Here is a 21625-nt window from a genome sequence, read left to right on the forward strand (position 1 = left end):
CAGACAAACTCACAACATACACAGACAAGTCAGGCCCGTTATAACATGCACATCAGCTGCATCCAGTTAATGATGCCAGTACAATACATCAATAACGTATGCAATTTGACAGTGTATGTGATGCACCTAAACCTACAGTCAGTACACCTATATTGAGAATGACATGCCAGTAGTACTATCACTGTCTCAGGTAGGAACCATGAGTGTGGGCCGTTGACCCCCCCCCCCATTGATTATGGCTTTGCCCTGAGTTCTTGCTGTAGGAGGTTGACAGGTATGTTAGACATAGCTTTCAACCAAATAGGGGCAAATGTCAACAGACACAGGGACTTTGCCAGAGTACATCAGGGACATTCAGGCTCAGTTTTACAATGTCAGAACTAATTATGTGAGACAACGAATATCTGCGGCGGTGGTGCTGCCGTAGCATTGTCGCCTCACAGTAAGACGCTGACCGGTTCGACTCTCAGCTAGAGCGCCTTCTGCGTGGAGACATGCATGAACGGGCATACCTTCGTTGAAGGTTGTGCGTCAGGGCTGGCAACTCGGCACGTAAAAATCAACTGCCAAACATTAGCGGACAGGAGTTCCGCTGTGGTGACCCCTAACCGGGAAAAGCCGAAAGACACAACAACATGTGAGACAAAGAATGAAAGGAGGTGAATTACAGTACATCATTTTACATTACAAGGGTGTATACCCTCCCTTATTATCACTATGTACTACATGTACTCCACTAGCTTTCCTACAACAGCCAATCACTGGAGGTGGGATTGACAGGGACAGAGCTGGAATGTGATTGAAATCAGGAACAAATGAGAGGCATGTGAGTAGATGTAGGACAGCAGAATATCACTGGCATGTCATCACCACAGATCTAACAGAGACTTACTGCCGTAATCCTTATTCCTCATACCTCCAGCCTTCCATCTGCATCCTGCTACATGTAGAAATCTATTACATACCTGGTGGAGAGCAGTACTCCTTTACTGAACTTTGTTTCAAGTAATCTTTTGATAATACAGTCTCTGTGTGTTAAGTCTCATACAGACCTGTTCCTCATAACACGCCACTTGCCTTTGAAAGTTACTGCTCAATAGCAGGTAATTGTGCCCCTATACCACTCTCTGGCTCAGTTGTGCTAAATGCAGCCAAAACAGCTGTACTGTGCTATCATTAGCCAATGACATGCCACCACAGTGCAATACATCAGGCCTCTCTTTATGAGATGACTCTCTTTATGAGATGGACATTACTGAGGTGTGGAGACTACAGCATCACAGAGGGTAGGTACAAAAGACGTCCATTGCAGAGATTTATGATGTATGACCACAGTTTTGTGGTCACTGTCCCATACCATTGTGGTCATCTGGCAGTGCACCGGCAATCATTGCGGGCTGTCAGTAAGGGAAGACACACATGTCTGTGTCACACTGCATACCCGTCAGACTATGAATACCACTGCAATAGCAGTTATTCTATCAACATAGTGTCTTTGTAGGGGCAAACTCTTACACATGATCCAGATCCCTTCCGCTAGGGGATTGGGAGGTATGGTAGGTTTGCTACAACTACCTTTACATACAGTTGTGTATGCTGCAGAGTACAACACATGGGGGGAGTGTGAACACTTTGGTTGACAGCAAGCTGTACATGTATCTCTGTCAGCAATTTGACAGTGTATGTGATGCACCTAAACCTACAGTCAGTACACCTATATTGAGAATGATATGCCAGTAGTACTATCACTGCCTCAGGTAGGAACCATGAGTGTGGGCCGTTGACCCACCCCCCCCCCACTGATTATGGCTTTGCCCTGAGTTCTTGCTGTAGGAGGTTGACAGGTATGTTAGACATAGCTTTCAACCAAATAGGGGCAAATGTCAACAGACACAGGGACTTTGCCAGAGTACATCAGGGACATTCAGGCTCAGTTTTACAATGTCAGAACTAATTATGTGAGACAAAGAATATCTGCGGCGGTGGTGCTGCCGTAGCATTGTCGCCTCACAGTAAGACGCTGACCGGTTCGACTCTCAGCTAGAGCGCCTTCTGCGTGGAGACATGCGTGAACGGGCATACCTTCGTTGAAGGTTGTGCGTCAGGGCTGGCAACTCGGCACGTAAAAATCAACTGCCAAACATTAGCGGACAGGAGTTCCGCTGTGGTGACCCCTAACCGGGAAAAGCCGAAAGACACAACAACATGTGAGACAAAGAATGAAAGGAGGTGAATTACAGTACATCATTTTACGTTACAAGGGTGTATACCCTCCCTTATTATCACTATGTACTACATGTACTCCACTAGCTTTCCTACAACAGCCAATCACTGGAGGTGGGATTGACAGGGACAGAGCTGGAATGTGATTGAAATCAGGAACAAATGAGAGGCATGTGAGTAGATGTAGGACAGCAGAATATCACTGGCATGTCATCACCATAGATCTAACAGAGACTTACTGCCGTAATCCTTATTCGTCATACCTCCAGCCTTCCATCTGCATCCTGCTACATGTAGAAATCTATTACATACCTGGTGGAGAGCAGTACTCCTTTACTGAACTTTGCTTCAAGTAATCTTTTGATAATACAGTCTCTGTGTGTTAAGTCTCATACAGACCTGTTCCTCATAACACGCCACTTGCCTTTGAAAGTTACTGCTCAATAGCAGGTAATTGCGCCCCTATACCACTCTCTGGCTCAGTTGTGCTAAATGCAGCCAAAACAGCTGTACTGTACTATCATTAGCCAATGACATGCCACCACAGTGCAATACATCAGGCCTCTCTTTATGAGATGACTCTCTTTATGAGATGGACATTACTGAGGTGTGGAGACTACAGCATCACAGAGGGTAGGTACAAAAGACGTCCATTGCAGAGATTTATGATGTATGACCACAGTTTTGTGGTCACTGTCCCATACCATTGTGGTCATCTGGCAGTGCACCGGCAATCATTGCGGGCTGTCAGTAAGGGAAGACACACATGTCTGTGTCACACTGCATACCCGTCAGACTATGAATACCACTGCAATAGCAGTTATTCTATCAACATAGTGTCTTTGTAGGGGCAAACTCTTACACATGATCCAGATCCCTTCCGCTAGGGGATTGGGAGGTATGGTAGGTTTGCTACAACTACCTTTACATACAGTTGTGTATGCTGCAGAGTACAACACATGGGGGGAGTGTGAACACTTTGGTTGACAGCAAGCTGTACATGTATCTCTGTCAGCTGTGTTAGGCCTGTCGTCAGGGCAAAGCCATGGCATGGGTATTCTATACAGTGCAATCGGGGCATGTGCTTAAGGTATGTCTATTATGCAACAGTGGAACTAACATAATAGTAGGCAAGATATTGTTAGGCTATACGGATATGTGCATTGGGTCCCTGCCTTTGTCTTTCAAAACTGAGTAGCATTTAATTAAGTAGCAGTAACCTGTGGGAAGTATGCATGCATGGCTCAGTCATTACTTGCTGTCTTCACAACAATGTAACTGAAGTGTGACAACAATGGATTCATACCCAGGACTGTATGTTGCAAAATGTGCTGTACACAAGGCATTTAACAGACTGAACTACTGAAACTCTGCAAATGCATGTGTATTTTTAGGATATATGTGCACATATACAGGTTCATAGATTGGTATAGGCTATCGGCCCTAGGGCCTATACAAGCCTAGCCATAACAATTCCCTGGCTATTTCTTCCCACTCTATTTACCTCCCTGTAGCCCTGCTAGGTTGTGAGGAACACTTCCTCAGCCATGAGTGTGTGGCTTTACATGGATGAATTTCTACACCAGGGTCTCAGCTGTACATCTACTTTGTCATTGCTGCCTTAGCAGGCATCTTTACCATAAGTTTCTGATAAAAGGGCACATGTACCTGCTATCACAGGCCTCACTTACATCCATTACTATGTCTTCATTATTTGTTATTGCACCAGAGTCCAGGATACACTCCCAGTTTTCACATTAGCTTTTTATTTCACTTACATGTATAATGTCTGTAAGTAGGAAGCAGTATGTTTTACTGGAAACACCTGTTTAACCTAGACCCAGGGTAGCGTGGTGGGTTAATGCAGTATGCTATAGTAGAGAGGGGCCCGGGTTCTACACTTGGCAGAGGTGTTTATTTTCTACATGTGAGTAACACTGTCATAAACACATATACACATTAAAGCTGTTTAAAACTCATTTAAGCTCATTTTAGCTGAGCTAACCAAAACAGCATGGCGCACTGCGCTAGGCAAACCCATACTAAAAATATATAAAGAAAAACGGGTCATAGCAAAGTGGTGAAATGGGGCAAGCATGGGGAAAAAACAATGTGAAAGGCAGGTAGGGATAGGCAGGACAGGTGTAGGGAAGGACCATAGCTATCTTATCCAGCTGTGCATTTTGACAGGTTTTGCAGATGAATTAGGACTCTAAAACCCTACAGAGAGTGGTAAGGACAACATAAATATGGTGTCAAGCCAATTGAACCAAATTAGTTGTGTCCAAAATGGAGAGCTATTTACGGGATCCTATTTTTTGTGGGACAGGTTCCCTTTTTTTTTTTTTAAGTAGAGAGTGGAATGTTGGGGAAGAGACATAGGTACATGTAAGGAGTTAAGTTGGGTAGGAGAGGATGCAACAGCAGACAGACAAGACAAACGAGACAGCAGACAGGGGTGGAGTGTGATACATGGGGGGGTAAACACCTTGGATGGGAAGTGTGTTGTGGAATCGGAGTTGGATGGGACTCCAGACGACAGCAGTATGATTGACATCCCCACTCATGGGCAGTCAACACTGCTCCTTCACTGTTCCGATGGTGGCTGTGCTGGAGGGTGGGAGCCCGGGCCAGCCTGCCCCCACCAGGTTAGCCAGTGTGCTCTGAATATGGTGCAGGCAATGCTCCATAGGTGCAATGAATGATTCTGCACACCATGACCTGCAGTTCCTGTTGGGTGACTACAGCCCCTCCATCACCGCTCCCAGGGGGAGGACGGGTCCTGTCTCAGGACGCAGTTCCACTCTATGCCACAGGTGGTGCAGGGGCAACAGAGGGGACACAACCGGCCTCGGTCCCAGACAAGCTAGGACCCAGTCCCACTGCTAGTTGAGGCAAGGCAGCAATATCACCGGGAACCAGCCTACCCTGACGTGCTGTGATGATGGAGGTACAACAATAAGTGTATGTCAGTTATGAACAAAACATGGTTAGTAATAACAGCATACCAAAACAGTGGAAATAACTTAATTACATGTCAATGCATAGTATGTGGAACACAACAATACATGCCACAACAGTAAGTATGTTAACAGCATGCCAGTAACACAGCATATGGCCAACAAAATAGGTAATTCAACAAGATATGTTAATATGCAACCATTATAATAAATAATAATAATACACATGCCCAAAATACAGAAAATTGAACAACATATGTAAATAGCAGACCATAACCAATGGATAACAATAACAATGAAATGAAGATAAGGGGTGGAGACAGACAGTAAAACAGTCCATTAGTACCATTATAGGCTATTTACTTCAACAGTACTACCATCTACTCTGTCTGACCTTTATTCATGTGTACAAGTCCCCTATAGCTGCGGTAGCATGTACAGACCTCTCAAGCTATTCACATAGGACAGTATGGGCCATGCAGGAACAACTGCAGGTACACTACTACACAGAACACTGGCACATTAGGTGGACCTATATAACTACCAAGGTGTACTGTGGCTTAATGTAGTGATACTTTGCATTTTAGGTAATCATGCCAATGGTAATCCTGTGACAAATGGATTACACACTGATAATTACATTATGTGACAGCGTTACACTTGAGAAACATATGTGTAGAGTACAGACCCTACATAACTATCATGCCTTGCTCGGCAGGCATGGGGATAGAACACAACAGCAGTAACTGCAGTGGACATCTGCATGGAATGTATGAATTGGCTGTAGCAACTCTGAACAGACACTCCAGGCATACAGCCACACCATGATTGCACATTATTTTACATTTATTTCATTGTATTTTATTATTATTATAGTCATTCCCTTCACGTTATGCTGTACTTTCACATTCTTGCTAATGATTTTAACAGTCTGTGACATCTAAACACACAATTATTTACTCATAATATGGGCTACCACACCCATTTACCTGTAGTTCCTTTGGAGAGAGAATCTGTAAACATTACGGGAAAGATACTGCAATATTTATTACTACATAGCACTGGCATAGAACCCTGGTCTGTGTGTAGAAAAATGTACTACAGATGCAGCATTTAACAAACTGAGCTACTGAGCCACTGCTGATTACTGAACTGACTGACATTTACCTAGAGCTGACATGGAACCAAAATATGTCCTGGTAGTACTACTACAATTGTATACTAGACTGCAGTGACAGTAGAACACACATGTATGAAATACAAGCATGACAGCGATGGTAGGTAATTTATACATTAGTATATGGAATGCAGGTGTACACACAATATTGTTACTGATTTGAAATATCTGTGAAGTCAACCAACAATATCTTATCATGGAGTGGGCTACCTCACCCGTATACCTTGCTTACCTGCTGTTTGTGGATGACAGAGCATTATGTGGACAATACTGGCCTAGAAACAGCCTTGACCAGTAATGTGTGTGTTAAATAAAACAGTTGGCTGCCATTATATTTGCATGCTATGGCTAATACAGTATTATATTTCATTGAATCACCTTTCATTACTGCCTGAATGCATACAGTTGTACTGCAATAGTTAAATCAAGACAAACCTGATGTACGCAAGTAACCGTGGTGTTACTGGTAGTGGTACATGAGTTACTGCAGAAAAGTTGGCATTATTCATTTCTTGACAAACAGCTGTAATTTCACACTTATTGCACTACAGATTTTATTGAATATACTTTCATGCAGTTTCAGATACTGTTTTGAGATTTTATTGAACAGCTGTCATTATTCAGGTCTTGCAATAAACCTCTGCTTCCACAGTTACTGCATTACAGTCTTTCTTGTATGTATTTTAATGCAAGTAATGCTATTATTTCATGTTTTTATTGCACTACAGTTGGCATTATTCATTTCTTGTACTACAGCTCTAAGTCCACATTTATTGCAATACAAACTTTAATGTACATACTTTATTTCCGGTAATGCTTTACTCTGTCTTGTTTATTTCACTACAGTTAGCATAATACATCCATACTCACCACACTCATGGCACAACCTGGCCAATCACCTGGTATGTGCCTCGAGGTTGCAAGCCCTCTCATCAGCAGCTGTTAGGAGAGAAGAACACCATTATGCATACCAGCTTAGCAGACATTCAGATTAGATATTGGTGGTACAGAAGTACAAGCGCTTACATACATGTGGGACATCTCCTGCGTGAAATTCTTGGAGCCTGGTATCAAAGAGATCCCTCTTATGTCTCTTCAGGTAGTTGTAGTGGTGACTACACTGCTCAATTGTGTGAGGGATACCAGTTGCACTGGTGAGGTCCCTTGCCAGCCAGTCCCAGGCCTCCACCTTGCACTCTAAGCCATGGTTGCCTCCCTGCAGAAGCCGGCCTTCTTTTGTTTTTTTTTTTTTTACAATGAGTCTGACCATGACCCTGGACACCAGGATGCCCCAACATTGTGCCAGGAAACGTGAACCCTCACCAATGCCTGCCACAGTATCCTTCAGGGACAGAACTCCAATGGATTATGCTATATTTCTGTCTATTGGGCTTAATATAGCCTGTTTTCCTCCCCTTACATGCCACTGGGCAATATTTAAAAATGTGGTGCATCGCTTAGCAGTGCACAAACCAGCACAGCTGAGCAGTGCAAAAACCCATATGCGTGGCAATGCTTAGCAATGCACAAACCAGCTAAGTAGAGCCAAGCACTGCATAAACATTTTCAGTTGGTATTGTATTTATGTGGTGCTTAGCAGAGAGCAGCAGGCCAGAACTTAAATAAAAACTGGTATAATTTGTATTTCAAAAATAAATGTTTATTTTCCTTTGCATGTATTCAAACCCTGCACCTAGTGCTCATGAGGTTGTGCCTCTACCCATTTAGCTACGAGAATATGTGGAATTCAGCTACACCTCTACATACATCTTTCAGCTGCCTATAAGCACTGCTGAGCACTGTGCCACACAAACCCGCTCAGCTATGCTTAAATGTGACCTTTAAATAAATAAATAATTGCATCCAGTTTCTATTTTTAGATGTCCGACAGGTGTCTTGGCACCACTTAACATTGCTGCGCTCCTCACTGTGCAAACATTCTTTTTAAAAAACATAATTAAAAATATATAACAAAACAAGTAAAACTGAAGCAAATAACAAATAAACAATTACAACACTTAAATACACGATTGACATTATACCATTAGACAGTCCAGGGAGTGTCTTACTCATCTGTGGACACAGTTGGCACTACACTTCCTACACAGATTCAATAACCGTGTTCCAGAGCTTTCCCTCAGCAATGCACCATGATTAATATGCATGGTGCGCTGCAGAGGGGGAACCATGTACATGGGCACAATAACACGCAGTGTAGGCTCTACACTATGCCTACATGGAGTTTATTAAATCCTGGGGTAACACTTAAAAGAAACCAGGCTAAATTAGAGTACTGTAGATCACTTCAAAGTTCTTACTTTGGACATCCTATGAAATTCTGGAAACATTGAAAAATCCACTTCCTCCAGTATCTTTCCCAAATCCAGTTCAGAACCCAAATTTCAACCCCACACTTGTCTCAGGGTTTATTTATTTACATTTATATATCTATTTGCCTTTCTTGATTGATAAAGTCGGACTGGGCAAAAACCCATTTTCAATGGCAGCCCAGGGAGAAAAGCTCCAAAAGATAGCTTAAAAGATACAACCAGCAATTCCCCTTCACAATTAACCAATTATTTCCTAACTGCCCACAACCACACACCACCTTTCTACCTCTAAACATGATCACTGACCATCTTCCATTCCACTCCTAGGTCATTAGCAACAAGGAAGATTCAAAACATCTCAAAAATAGTGACTGCTCTTATCATCCTTTCTTCTGCAACATTCACTCCTGTATTTTTACGGTAGGTAGCAAAGTACCCAGTAAGCCTCTCACATTTCTTATTAATTTCACACTCGTGACCAAAATACTACTCAGCAGTTTTAAATATGCAGTAGTTCTCCCTCTAGCAAAGTTTATAGCGCCTTATCAGCTAATGATTTTCGATCCACTTCTAGCCCCTCCCCCAAAGTCACCAAAATTCCTGAGGAGAGAACAGATTATCAAATCAATGACTATATCACAAAATAACATCCCCAATGGTAGGCAGCATTAGTTCCACTCCAGTTACAGTGTTAACACAGCTATCTACTCACTCACAGGTCACATATAATCCAATGTGGAGCAACGCAAGACAATGAGGGCTATTTTCCTGGATTTTAGGAAAGTCACTAAAAACTCACTACTGCTGCTTCAAAATCATAGTTAAACAAACTTCATCACTAAGGTTCTTCAGTGGTTTATCTCTGAATCACATCATCTCACTCCTAGGAATTAATACCACCCATATTTCAGGGACAACCACCAAAGGTGTTCCCTAGGGTATTGTTCTTGATCCATTCATCTTCTCGCTTTTCATAAACTATCTTTCCTGGGACATTCCTCATAGCAACTGTAATTACAAGGATGACACTGCCTTAACAAGAAGAAATGAAAATCCTGTCAATCTGTAAAATAAACTTCAGAATGACATCTCTACCATCTGGAGCTTGCTTCTTATCAATAAATTCACTGTGAACACTCTATAATACGATTAGCACTCACCAGAAACGTGAACATATGCATGTCATTATTACTGAACCATTGGTGGCAGGGGAAATTGTAGTTAGGCAGCATAGGATGGTGGTTTGGAGGATGACATTGGTGATCAAGAAGAGGAGGAGGATGTGATGGGCAGTACCAAGTATCAAATGGTGGAAAATGAAAAAGGGTAATTGTGAGGTGGAGTTCAGGGAAGAGTTAAGACAGGCACTGGGTGGCAGCGAAGAGTTACCGAATAGCTGGGTAACTACAGCAGAACTAGTAAGGGAGATGGCTAGAAAGGTGCTTGGTGTGACATCTGGAAAGAGGAAGGAGGACAATGAGACCTGGTGGTGGAATGAAGTACAGGAGAGTATACAGAGAAAGAGGTTGGCGAAGAAGAAGTGGGACTGTCAGAGAGATGAAGAAAGTAGACAAGAGTATAAGTAGAGGAGGTGCATGGCAAACAGAGAGGTGGCGAAGGCTAAGGATAAGGCATATGAAGAGTTGAATGAAAAGTTGGGCACTAAGGAGGGAGAAAAGGATCTCTACCGATTGGCTAGACAGAGGGACCAAGCCAGTAAAGATGTGCAGGTAAGGGTGATAAAGGATAATGAGGGAAACATACTCACAAGCGAGGAGAGTGTGTTGAGCAGATGGAAAGAGTACTTTGAGGGGCTGATGAATGAAGAGAATGAGAGGGAGAGAAGGTTGGAAGATGTGCGGATAGTGAATCATGAAGTGCAGTGGATTAGCAAGGAGGAAGTAAGGATAGCTATGAAGAGGATGAAGAATGGAAAGGCTGTTGGTGCAGATGACAGACCTGTGGAAGCATGGAGGTGTTTAGGTGAAATGACAGTGGAATTTTTAAATAGATTGCTTAATGAAATCTTGGAAAGTGACAGGATACCTGAGGAATGGAGAAAAAGCATTTTGGTGCCGATTTTTAAGAATAAGGGTGATGTGCAGAGCTGTAGTAACTACAGAGGGATTAAACTGATCAGTCACAGCATGAAGTTATGGGAAAGAGTAGTGGAAGCTAGGTTAAGAAGGGAGATGATGATTAGTGATCAGCAGTATGGTTTCATGCCAAGAAAGAGCACTACAGATGCAATGTTTGCTCTGAGAGTGTTGATGGAAAAGTACAGAGAAGGTCAGAAGGAGTTGCATTGTGTCTTTGTAGACTTAGAGAAAGCATATGACAGGGTGCCTAGAGAGGAGTTGTGGTATTGTATGAGGAAGTCAGGAGTGTCAGAAATATGTAAGAGTGGTACAGGATATGTACGAGGGTAGTGTGACAGCGGTGAGGCCTGCAGTGGGAATGCCGGATGCATTTAAGGTGGAGGTGGGATTACATCAAGGATCAGCTCTGAGCCCTTTCTTATTTGCAATGGTGATGGACAGGTTGACAGACAAGATCAGACAGGAGTCCCCGTGGACTATGATGTTTGCAGATGACATTGTGATCTGTAGGGAACAGGTGGAGGAGACCCTGGAGAGGTGGAGATATGCTCTAGAGAGAAGAGGAATGAAGGTCAGCAGGACTAAGGCAGAATATATGTGTGTGAATGAGAGGGAGGATAGAGGAATGGTGAGGATGCAGGGAGTAGAGGTGGCAAAGGTGGATGAGTTTAAATACTTGGGATCAACAGTTCAGAGTAATGGTGAGTGTGGAAGAGAGGTGAAGAAGAGAGTACAGGCAGGATGGAGTGGGTGGAGAAGAGTGTCAGGAGTGATTTGTGAGAGACGAGTACCAGTAAGAGTGAAAGGGAAGGACTACAAAAGGGTAGTGAGATCAGCTATGTTATATGGGTTGGAGACGGTGGCAGTGATAAAACGGCAGGAGTCAGAGCAGGATGTGGCAGATTTAAAGATGTTAAGATTTGCACTGGGTCTGATGAAGGTGGACAGGATTAGGAATAAGTATATTAGAGGGCCAGCCCAGGTTTGGAGACAAAGGCAGAGATGCAAGATTACATTGGTTTGGACATGTGCTGAGGAGGTATGCAGAGTATATTGGGAAAAAGATGCTAAGGATGAAGCTGCCAGGTAACAGGAAAAGAGGAAGGCTTAAGATAAGGTTTATGGATGTGATGAGAGAGGACATGCAGGTGGTTGGTGTGACACAGCAAGATGCAGAGGATAGGAAGAAATGGAAACAGATGATCCACTGTGGCAACCCCTAATGGCAGCAGCTGAAAGAAGAAGATATGCCCCTTCCCTATATTAAGGACCAAAAGAATCGAGGACAACTTTGGCCAGGTATCCCATCCTTTTTTCCCACAACATTCAATCCAATCTAATATCTTCAAGCATGGTAGCAAACTACTCAGTAAGCCTCTTCCTCTTCTGTTCAATTTAACACTCTTACTGAAACCCAAATTTGCAAACTACTTCCTCAGTTAAGACCATCATTCATAACTTCTGAGCTGCTAACTGCAGAAGCCAGATGTTCCACTGCCGTAAATGTGCCATTTCCAAGATTAGAATATGCACAACCAATCATAGAAGTCTTCTTTCTGCAAACCACCTCTCACTGCTCTAATATGCAAAATAAATCAAATACTTAGATATATTTGCAAATTACCTCTCAGATCCATTCATTTTTGCATTTAGGATATTGGTTTCACCCAGTTTTGTAAGCTATAAACGAAACAGCCTCAGATGTGAACTCAGAATTAAGCCAAATACGGCAACAAAAGCTGTCAGAAATGCTCAAATTTGAATTCCATTCTGCACTAAAACAAACACATTTATATTTATTTTCCAAAAACAAAGTTAACCATTGTTCAACATTTAGCAAATATAAAGAATAGTTGTGTAAAATCATACCATAACCACAGATGTCCTTCTCTTCCATGTTGAAGTATTCTTGGTGTGGGATTTTCTGCCTCAGGCAAACGGTAAGCTTGGCTGTTGCAGTTGCATGGGACATCACACATAGGGCTATAAACCAGGGATCTTAAATGTGATGTCTGCATGCACAGATCTCAGAACTTGAAAGCCCAGCAAGACAGGAGTAAGTGGAGTAGCCAGTGACGTCAGTCACTGGATCAAGGAGTCATTTTGTGGGTAAATTGGTCACAGGGTAGGGTATAACCCCCAGGCAACAGATTGGTAATGAGTGAGAGAAAAAGGATAAGGGGGTTAAGTAGGTGGGAAGGAATGCTGAAACATGGAAGAGAAGGACATCTATGGTTATGGTAAGATTTTATACAACTATTCTATGTCTTTCTATAGCTATGTTGCAGTATTCTTGGTGTGGGAAAGTACCACAGCTTAGTTGGAAGGAAGGGAGGAGTTAGAAGAAACTGATTCCACAAATCCCTGCAGAATCGCTCTGGCAAATCCTGCACTTGCTCTGGAGACGTTGTCTAACTTGCGATGGTTTGTTTGGAGACTGCCTTGCCCAGGGCCATGGGGTGGAATGAAACAAAGAGCTGATTGGATTTTCTTATGGATTTTGTTTTGTCTAGGTAAAACTTTAGCTGTCTGTGTACATCCAAGGAGTGGAGTATTCTCCCACCTTCATTGGTGGGAGATGGGTAGAAGGTGGGTAGATGAACAGACTGGTTTAAGGACAGGTCATTGACCACTTTCGGCATAAAGGAAGGATTAGTTGTTAGTGTTACCCTGTCCTTGTGGAAAGTAGTGTATGGAGGACACCCTTCTGGCGGAAGTTATGGCCACTAGCAGGACTGGCTTCCATGTGTACATTTGCAGAGTAGCCTTATTAGCAGGTTCAAATGGAGACTGTTAGTTTTTCCAGGATGAAGTTCAGGACCAAGGGTGGTGGGATGGGTTTTCTTGGTGGTCTGATATGCAAGATCCCTTTTAAGAATAGCTTCACATCGAGCCTGGCTAGAAGGGGAGGGTCTAGTGGCAGGCAGGCTGAGATTGCTGAAAGGTGGACTTTCACTGAAGAGTAATAAAGTCCCTCCTTTACTAGTTGACACACACAGGATAGAACTAGGGGGTGATCTGCAATGCATGGATCTCTGCCCTTGCCCAGACACTCTCTCCTATTTAAAGTAAGATTTTCTTGTAGTAGGTTTCCTGGCCTCCCTCAGGACTGAAAGCACACCCTCTGAGTAGTGGTGCCTGAAGAGAATTAGAAGTTTATCACCCACAGCGTCAGTAACATCTGCAAGTGTGGGTGGATGAGGGTTCTCTTTTGTTGTGTTAGAAGGTTCACCTTGGGGGGTAACTTGCGGTGATTGCCTTTGACTAGATTGAGAAGTAGGGGGAACCAGTGCTTCCTTGGCCGTAGGGGGTCACCAACAAGATTTTTGGTTTGTCTCTCCTTATTTTCTGGAGGACTTTTTGAATTAATGGGAAGGGAGGAAAGGCATATAGAAACCTTCCCTTCCATGAAATGCTGAATGCGTCTCCAAGCTACTGGGGAGTAGGTCTAGGAGCAGAAAGTCTGCAGTTCTCTGTTCTGGGGAAAGGCAAACAAATCTACTTGAGGTGTGTCCCACCGGTGGACAATATCTATAAAGACATTCCTGTCCAGCATCCATTCGTGATTTGGAGAGGATGTCCGGCTGAGAAGGTCTGCTTGTTTGTTGTCCTGCGAGGGGATGCAAGATACTTGCAGGAACAAGTTGTGTTGTGAGGCTAGGTTCTAGATTAGTAAGGTTAGTCTGCAAAGGTGGTATGCTTTTGTCTCTCTGAAGCATCTGTACGCATTACCTGGTTTGGAGAGGGTAACTGCAGTGGAAGGCCCAGGTTCAGCTGAATTTGCTGAATCCACCATTTTAGCTCTGACTGTAGGCAGGGCGAGAGAGTGATTTCTTGAGCTAGAGGATGTTGGTGCTGTGACTATATATTTTTTAGATACCACTGAAGCTTTTACAGGTGCATTCTGGCTAGTGGTTGCATGGGAATGGTTGCTGCCAGAAGTCCTATGGTTTGTAGGAACTGCCTTGTAGTTATTTGCTGGGTCTGCAGAAGGGCTCTGAAATTGGAGGACAGGGAGCTAACCTTGTCCTGCGGAAGAAAGGCTTTCATTATGTCTGTCTTGATCCTGCAACCCAGAAATGTTTTGTTTTGTACTGGGGTCAAGGAGGATTTTGGGAAGTTGAGGGTGAACCCCAGTCTTTATAGTAGGTACATGGTGAACTTTAGATGGATTAAAAGGGTTTCCTTGCAGTCTGCTAGGATCAGGATGTCGTCCATATAGGTGTAAATCTGAATCCCTTGTGTTCTGCAACAGGCTTTTGCAGGTGCCAGGCATTTTGTGAACACTAGGAGCAGTGGACAAACCAAAGGGCAATGCAGTAAACGGGAAGTGAGAGGAGGGTCCAAAAAAGTGTAAGAATTTCCTGTGGGATGGTTGAATAGGTATGTGCAGATAGGCTTCTTTCAGGTCGAGTGTGACCATGAAAGCTGGGGCTGATATAAGAGGGAGTAAATTTTGTAGGGACAACATTCTGAAGGTGGGAACTTTTAAGAATAGGTTTAAGAAGAAAAGGTCTAGAATGGGTCTCACACTTGCTTAGAGAAAAACAGCTCTTGTACTCACTTTCCTCACTTATCTAGAGGAAAATAGTTTTTTTATTCAGGCATGTTCATGGGTCAGCTCCCAGTGTTCTCTCCTGCCTATCTGATGAATCTGGGCACCTTGAGGCAATGCAGAAATTGCCTCATGTACACAGACAATCCTCTCCTCCTACCACCCAATACTACAACCTGTGAGAGATGCACTTATCTAGTCAAACTGGAGGTACAGCTCTCTCCAACCAAGACTGAACCTGACAGTCATGACGAGAAGGTAAACATTTGCACCACACCACACATCACATAGCCTCACTAAATCCACACCACCAAAATCCATACATAGTAACACAAAAACATTCACGGAGGCTCTCAATAATAATCTGTCTAAGCAACAGAGACCTTCAAAGCAGAAACGCAAACAACCTCCATCCCCCAAAACAACCCAAATGACACATAGACCACAGACTCAGTGTGCCACTCAACCACAGCCAATAAGGCAAACCAACGTACCCAACACACTAGTCATAGGTGACTCTATAGTCAGGCACACTGATGTCCCACTCATCAGGCTAAACAAGGAGAAGGTTACTGTCAGCTGCCTGTCTGGTGCCAGGATCCGCCACATAACCCACGCACTCAGGTCACTCCACAACAAGTACAAATATGAGTTTGTCATTGTCCATGTTGGTGTGAATGACCTGAGACGTACCTCCCTGGACTACATGAAGAGAGAAATGGAAGAGCTCTCCGATCTTGTAGCCCAGGCAGGTATGACCCTAGCCCTGAGTAGCATTCTGCCATTGCCCAGAATGATACCGCAGTACAAGGACAAAATGATTGACTTCAACAATTGGCTAAGCTTCTGGTGTCATTCTAAGGGGATCCAGTATCTGTCTGCTTGGGATGACATGGTCGAAAGACCACGATGCTTTGCCACAGGTGGCCTGCATCTGTCGCTCCTGGGATTCCAGATAATGGCTAAGGCTCTTGCTGCCCCTGTAGTGCCTTTTTTAGGCAAGGTTCAAATAACAAATTCACCACATAACAGGAGCAGGCAAGCAAAAACTGAGGATAATGGTACTCAATGCTAGAAGTCTAAATCTCAAAATGCACTCACTCGAGGCACTCCTTAAAATGGAGAACATCGATATCTGTGCTGTGACTGAGACCTGGTTCAAGGCTCCAGAGAGCACCCCTGCACTACCAGGCTATAACTCATACCACACATTTTGGCCATGTAACCTGGACCGAAACACCAAAGGCAGAGGTGTGTCCATATTAAGGATATCCACACCTCCAGGCTAGTTGCTCAATGCATCTGAGGTTATCCAAGTGCAACTAACTCTGGGCAAAACTGCAATCCAAATTGTAGCTTGCTACAGATCCCACGCCATGCCCCAGGATTCCCACTCCTCTTTTCTTGATGTACTGGAAAATATCAGGGTTCAACCAAACACCCTAATAATGGGCGACTTCAAGTACCCCACCATTAACTGGGAAAACTACTTGTGTACCAACTCCTTAGCTCAATGCTTTCTGGAATTCATAAACTCCAATGCCCTGGATCAACTTATCCACACTCCCACCAAGGGCAAAAATATCCTAGACCTAGTCATTACCAACATGAGTGACCAGTGTTCCACACCTGAAGTCAACTCCACGTTGGTCCGATCAGACCATAAGCTAATCACCCTTGATATCCACATCCTGCCCCCACCCCCCATTATGGAAACCACAGTAAAAAATTTCTCCAAAGCCAACTTCATGCTTCTTAAGACAGAAGTGGTGAACTTCATGACACCCATGCAGATGGACAATACAGTTACAACTGCTGAATCCTATACAAATGCACTCTATAAGCACTTACACGAGTGCATGGATCGTGCTATCCCAAACAGAACCAAGACGCTATCCTCTAAATAAAGGAAGCCAATATGGTGGCCCCCTGCCATAAATAAACTGTACAACAGAAGGAAGAAATTGTTGCAAAAGAGAGTAAAATCCCATGAGTGGAGGAGCTCCCTGGTTAGCCTCAGTAAGAAGCTGAAATCCCTTATAAAATCCTCCAAAGCAACCTACGAAAACAAAATCGCCACTAATTCCAAGGACAACCACAAAATATTCTAAATCTATGTCAAGAATCAACACCCAGATCTGCTCTGAGTTACAGCACAAAGGCATGTAAATTACAGAACCAACTGATATTGCCAACATCCTGGCAGATAGGTTCAGTGCTAACTTTACCCCCCTCTCACTCTCTAAAGGGCCCATATCTATACAGGAAGAATGCAGAGTCCCTGTACACTCTCTAAAGCCAAAAACAGAGCATCCATGGGATTGGACAACATCCCAGGCTGCATTTTGCACAAACTTCAGAACGAACTGGCTCCCCACTTAAGCACCATGTTCAATAATAGCCTCGTATCAGGCTTTGTGCCCACTGAATGGCACACAGTAACAGTTATCCCATTTCACAAAGGGGGAGCCACCACTGATCCCGAGAACTATCGACCTATTAGCCTGACAAGCCTGGTCTGCAAGGCCATGGAACGTATCATCATGGAACTCATAAACAAAGACATTGGTAACCTCCAAACTCTGGATCCCACCCAGTTCGGGTTTGTGAAAGGCAGATCATGCCTCCTGAACCTGATCGACTTCTTTGAGGCAGTCACCAAAGCCGTAGATGAGGGTAAGGTGGTTCACACAGCCTATCTTGACCTCGCCAAGGCTTTCGACACCATCCCCCATTCTGGAATTATAGCTAAACTCACTAAACAAGGTATAAATCCCTACATCACAAGATGGGTTGCCAACTGGCTCAATGACAGAACTCACACTGTAAAAGTTGCAGATTCCAAATCTGACCTCAAAGCAGTGACAAGTGGAGTACCACAGGTTTCCGTTCTGGGACCTCTCCTGTTTGGTATCTACTTCTCTGAAGTACAGGATAACACAGAAGGCCTCTGGCTAATGAAGTTTGCAGATGACTGCAAACTAGGAGCCATAGTTAAGTCCCCAAATGATGTGGGCATCCTACAGAAGAGCCTCTCTGAGACAGATGCCTGGTGTCAGAGCCATGGCTTCAAGCTCATTGCCAAAAAGTGCAGTGTCATCCCCTTTGGCAGAAACTCTGTACCCATGAATTACCACATAGGCAGCAATCTACTTAACACCGAATGCGTGATAAGAGACCTGGGACCCAGGTGGACAGTAGTCTCTCCTTTGATAGTCACATCGCCACAGTAGTCAGGAAGTCCTTCTACGTGTCACACCTCATCATAATAGGGTTCTCATCCAGGAAAAAAGAGGTCAGTGTTCCCCTCTACTCGACACTCATTAGACCCATTATAGAGTACAATGCCCCTTTTGGAATGTACCTCACAAGACATCTGCAGCAGCTGGAAAGGCCACAGAAGTACCTCACAAAGAGGATTAGCCTCAAACAAATGCCCTACACTGACTGTCTCAAAAAACACCAGCTTTACTCCATAGCATATCGCCTACTCCGAGGTGATCTCTGCCTAACTTATAAAGCTATGTCAAACCCAGAGCTGTTGGACATGCTACACCTAAAGAAATCCCAATCCCTCCGAGCTACACGCTCTAGGGACCTAAACCTTGTCACCACAATAAACAGGACATGCTGGAGGGATAGATTCCTGTCCCAGAGACTTCCCATACTCTGGAACAGGCTACCCATCTATGTCAAGCAAAGTTCTTCATTAGCACTCTTAAAGAAAAAATCTTGATGAGTGGATGGGAAATAGGCAATACACCCCGGGGATCAATTATGTGTCTCTGCTCGACAGTGGCACAGGAAAATAACTTTCTTGGGTGGCGTAAGCCAGTTTACCTTGTTGTCTAAGCTTACGTAGGCCTTTGGGCCAATAGCCTAGTACCTACCTATGAACCATGGTCCATCTTTTTTTGAGGACCAGAAACAGTCTTGAATAGAAGCATTTTCCTTCCTGCCCTGGAGGGACAGGTTCTATTGTGTCCAAGTTCAGAAGGTCTTTCAGAATCTGTGGGAAAAGGTGTCTCTGATGTTTTGGGGGGAAGGGGATGCCCCTTATGGGTGGTCTTTCTTTCCAAGAGAGGAAGTATCCTTTCTGAATAAGAGCCAGAACCCATTTGTCTGTGGTGATGGTTCTCCAAAAGGGGAGGCAGTGGGAGAGATGGGCAGAAAGAGGGGAGGTGGGCAAGGCAGTCACACATTGTTGGGGCTTCCTCTATCTTGAAAGGGCCGTCTAGAAGGGGGCTGAGAGGCAGTTGACCTGGAAGGGAGTTTGTCTTCTGGCCCCTCTTCTGTGTCTGGAAGAGGTAGGTCCAGCTGGGGCAGGGTTTCTTCTGACAAAGGTGGCTTTGGCAGGGTAATTCCTGTAAAACTTGGGAATAGGAGATACCAGAAGATGCTTGATGTCTTGCAATTCCTTACTCATTTCTTGCAGATTTTCAAAGAGGTCTGCTGCCTGCTTTCCAAACAAGAAATCAGGGTCCAGAGGGGCATCTAATATTTTAGACTTGAAATCTTCTGGTAAGTATTGCAGACGTAGCCAGGAATATCTCCTAAGCACAGTGGCAGATAGTGCAGAGGCCTTTGCAGCATCACAACTACACTTAATGGAGTGTCTGGCTACTTGGGCAGCCAGAGATAGTTTGGAAGATATGTCAGATTTAGTGAGGCAGTCTGAAGTAGCAGCCAGCAGAGTGGAGGCTTGAGAGACCAAGTCCAAAGCATATTTGGTTGTATGGGTTTGATAGTTGATGGCTCTAAAGGCCAAAGTGGAAGAGGTGTAAACCTTCTTTCCAGTTATATCCATTGTTTTGCTATCTACAATTCCACTTCCTGCCTATTGTCACAGGCACCTTACTAATCTGTCAATCTTGTCAACACCACTTCCTCTATACCACTGTCTCTACCTACTCTATCTGAGCATATTTTATTCCAACATGTATTATTTTCTATTATCTTCTCCACTACTCCTTATTCTATCTCCACCTCTTACCACTCCAGTTTCTCTGACCCACTCCTATGTTCACCAACTTCTCACTCATACAACATATATCCAACTACTTCATTTTTTACTATCTCCCCTAATCTCTTTACTAACTCTACCTCAAGTCTATATAAACTATCCATAATACAGGTTTTTAAACTTTCCCACAAAGCTAAGTCAAAACTATACAAACTCCATCTAGCATCTGCTACACACACTCTCCTCACTAAAAACCTACTTTGTTCTGGAGATATCCATCCCAACCCTGGCCCCACTTCTCTCCCCAAAACTACCTCTACACTGCCCCCCATCTTACTCCTCTTACAGTCACCAACCTCAGTCACAACAATCATCTCCATCCAAATATTTAACTATTTACTCACTGAATATTCAGAGTCTAGCAAATAAAGTCACTGAGCTGCACTCATGGATAGCTCTCAATACCCTTCACATCCTTTCCCTATCTGAAACCTGGCTCAAGCCACAAATCTCAAATAGTGAAATACTCCCACCAGGTTATAATATCTTCCGATCTAACAGACCTGTAAAAAAAAGGTGGTGGCGTGGCCATCCTCTACTCAAACAACTTTAAGCTCTCACCATACCCTTCCCCAATTCCTGACTTCCTCCCAGCTGAAATCATCATCCTTAACTGTCATCCGAATCCCCACAAAAAACTTGCAATTGCCTCTATCTACCTTCCTCCTGGTAACAATCTGTCCATTCTTGAAAACATCCTATCCTGGTTCTCCCGCAACATACCATATGAGACACTTATCCTTGGTGATGTCAACATTGATTGGTCCAAACTCACAACTGACTCCCCCCAACTCAGTATCCACCTACACGGCTTCCACCAACTTATAACATCTCCCACTCGCTTCCATAAAAATTCCACTTCCAGCTCCACCATAGACTGGATCCTTATCAATTCCCCCCACCAATACCACAATCCCACCACCTTACCTGACTCCCTCAGTGATCATCTCCCTACCACCATCTTAAGACACTACTCCCATATTCCTAAACCCCACCTTATCAAAGACTGTCGAAAACTATCGACTTTCAGTTCATCCCAATTTAACTCCATTCTCCACAACATAGATTGGTCCATCCTAAAACACCTCCCCTTAAATGATGCTGTAAGCACTTTCAATAGCATCTTCATGAATACTCTAAACTCCTTAGCTCCCTCTAGGAAGATCAGAGTAAAATCAAACCATGCTCCCTGGCTCTCCAAAGAGACTAGGTCCCTTATGAAACAAAGAGATCGTGCTTGGAAAACCTGGACTAAAAC

The 21625-nt window shown here is 43.8% G+C and overlaps 1 protein-coding gene across 1 annotated transcript in view; it reads right to left on the bottom strand.

The window, feature by feature from the left end:
- LOC122802327 (mitochondrial intermediate peptidase) overlaps nucleotides 1–21625 on the bottom strand; it is a 2150265-nt gene that overhangs the window by 1418268 nt on the left and 710372 nt on the right. The window contains exon 6 of the mRNA XM_044071968.1: nucleotides 7231–7299. Coding sequence (XP_043927903.1) covers nucleotides 7231–7299 — 69 coding nt within the window. The remainder of the gene's footprint in view (nucleotides 1–7230; nucleotides 7300–21625) is intronic.

The sequence above is a fragment of the Protopterus annectens genome, chromosome 5.part0 (assembly GCF_019279795.1).
Source record: "Protopterus annectens isolate FY-2018-M chromosome 5.part0, PAN1.0, whole genome shotgun sequence".
Lineage (NCBI taxonomy): Eukaryota > Metazoa > Chordata > Ceratodontiformes > Protopteridae > Protopterus > Protopterus annectens.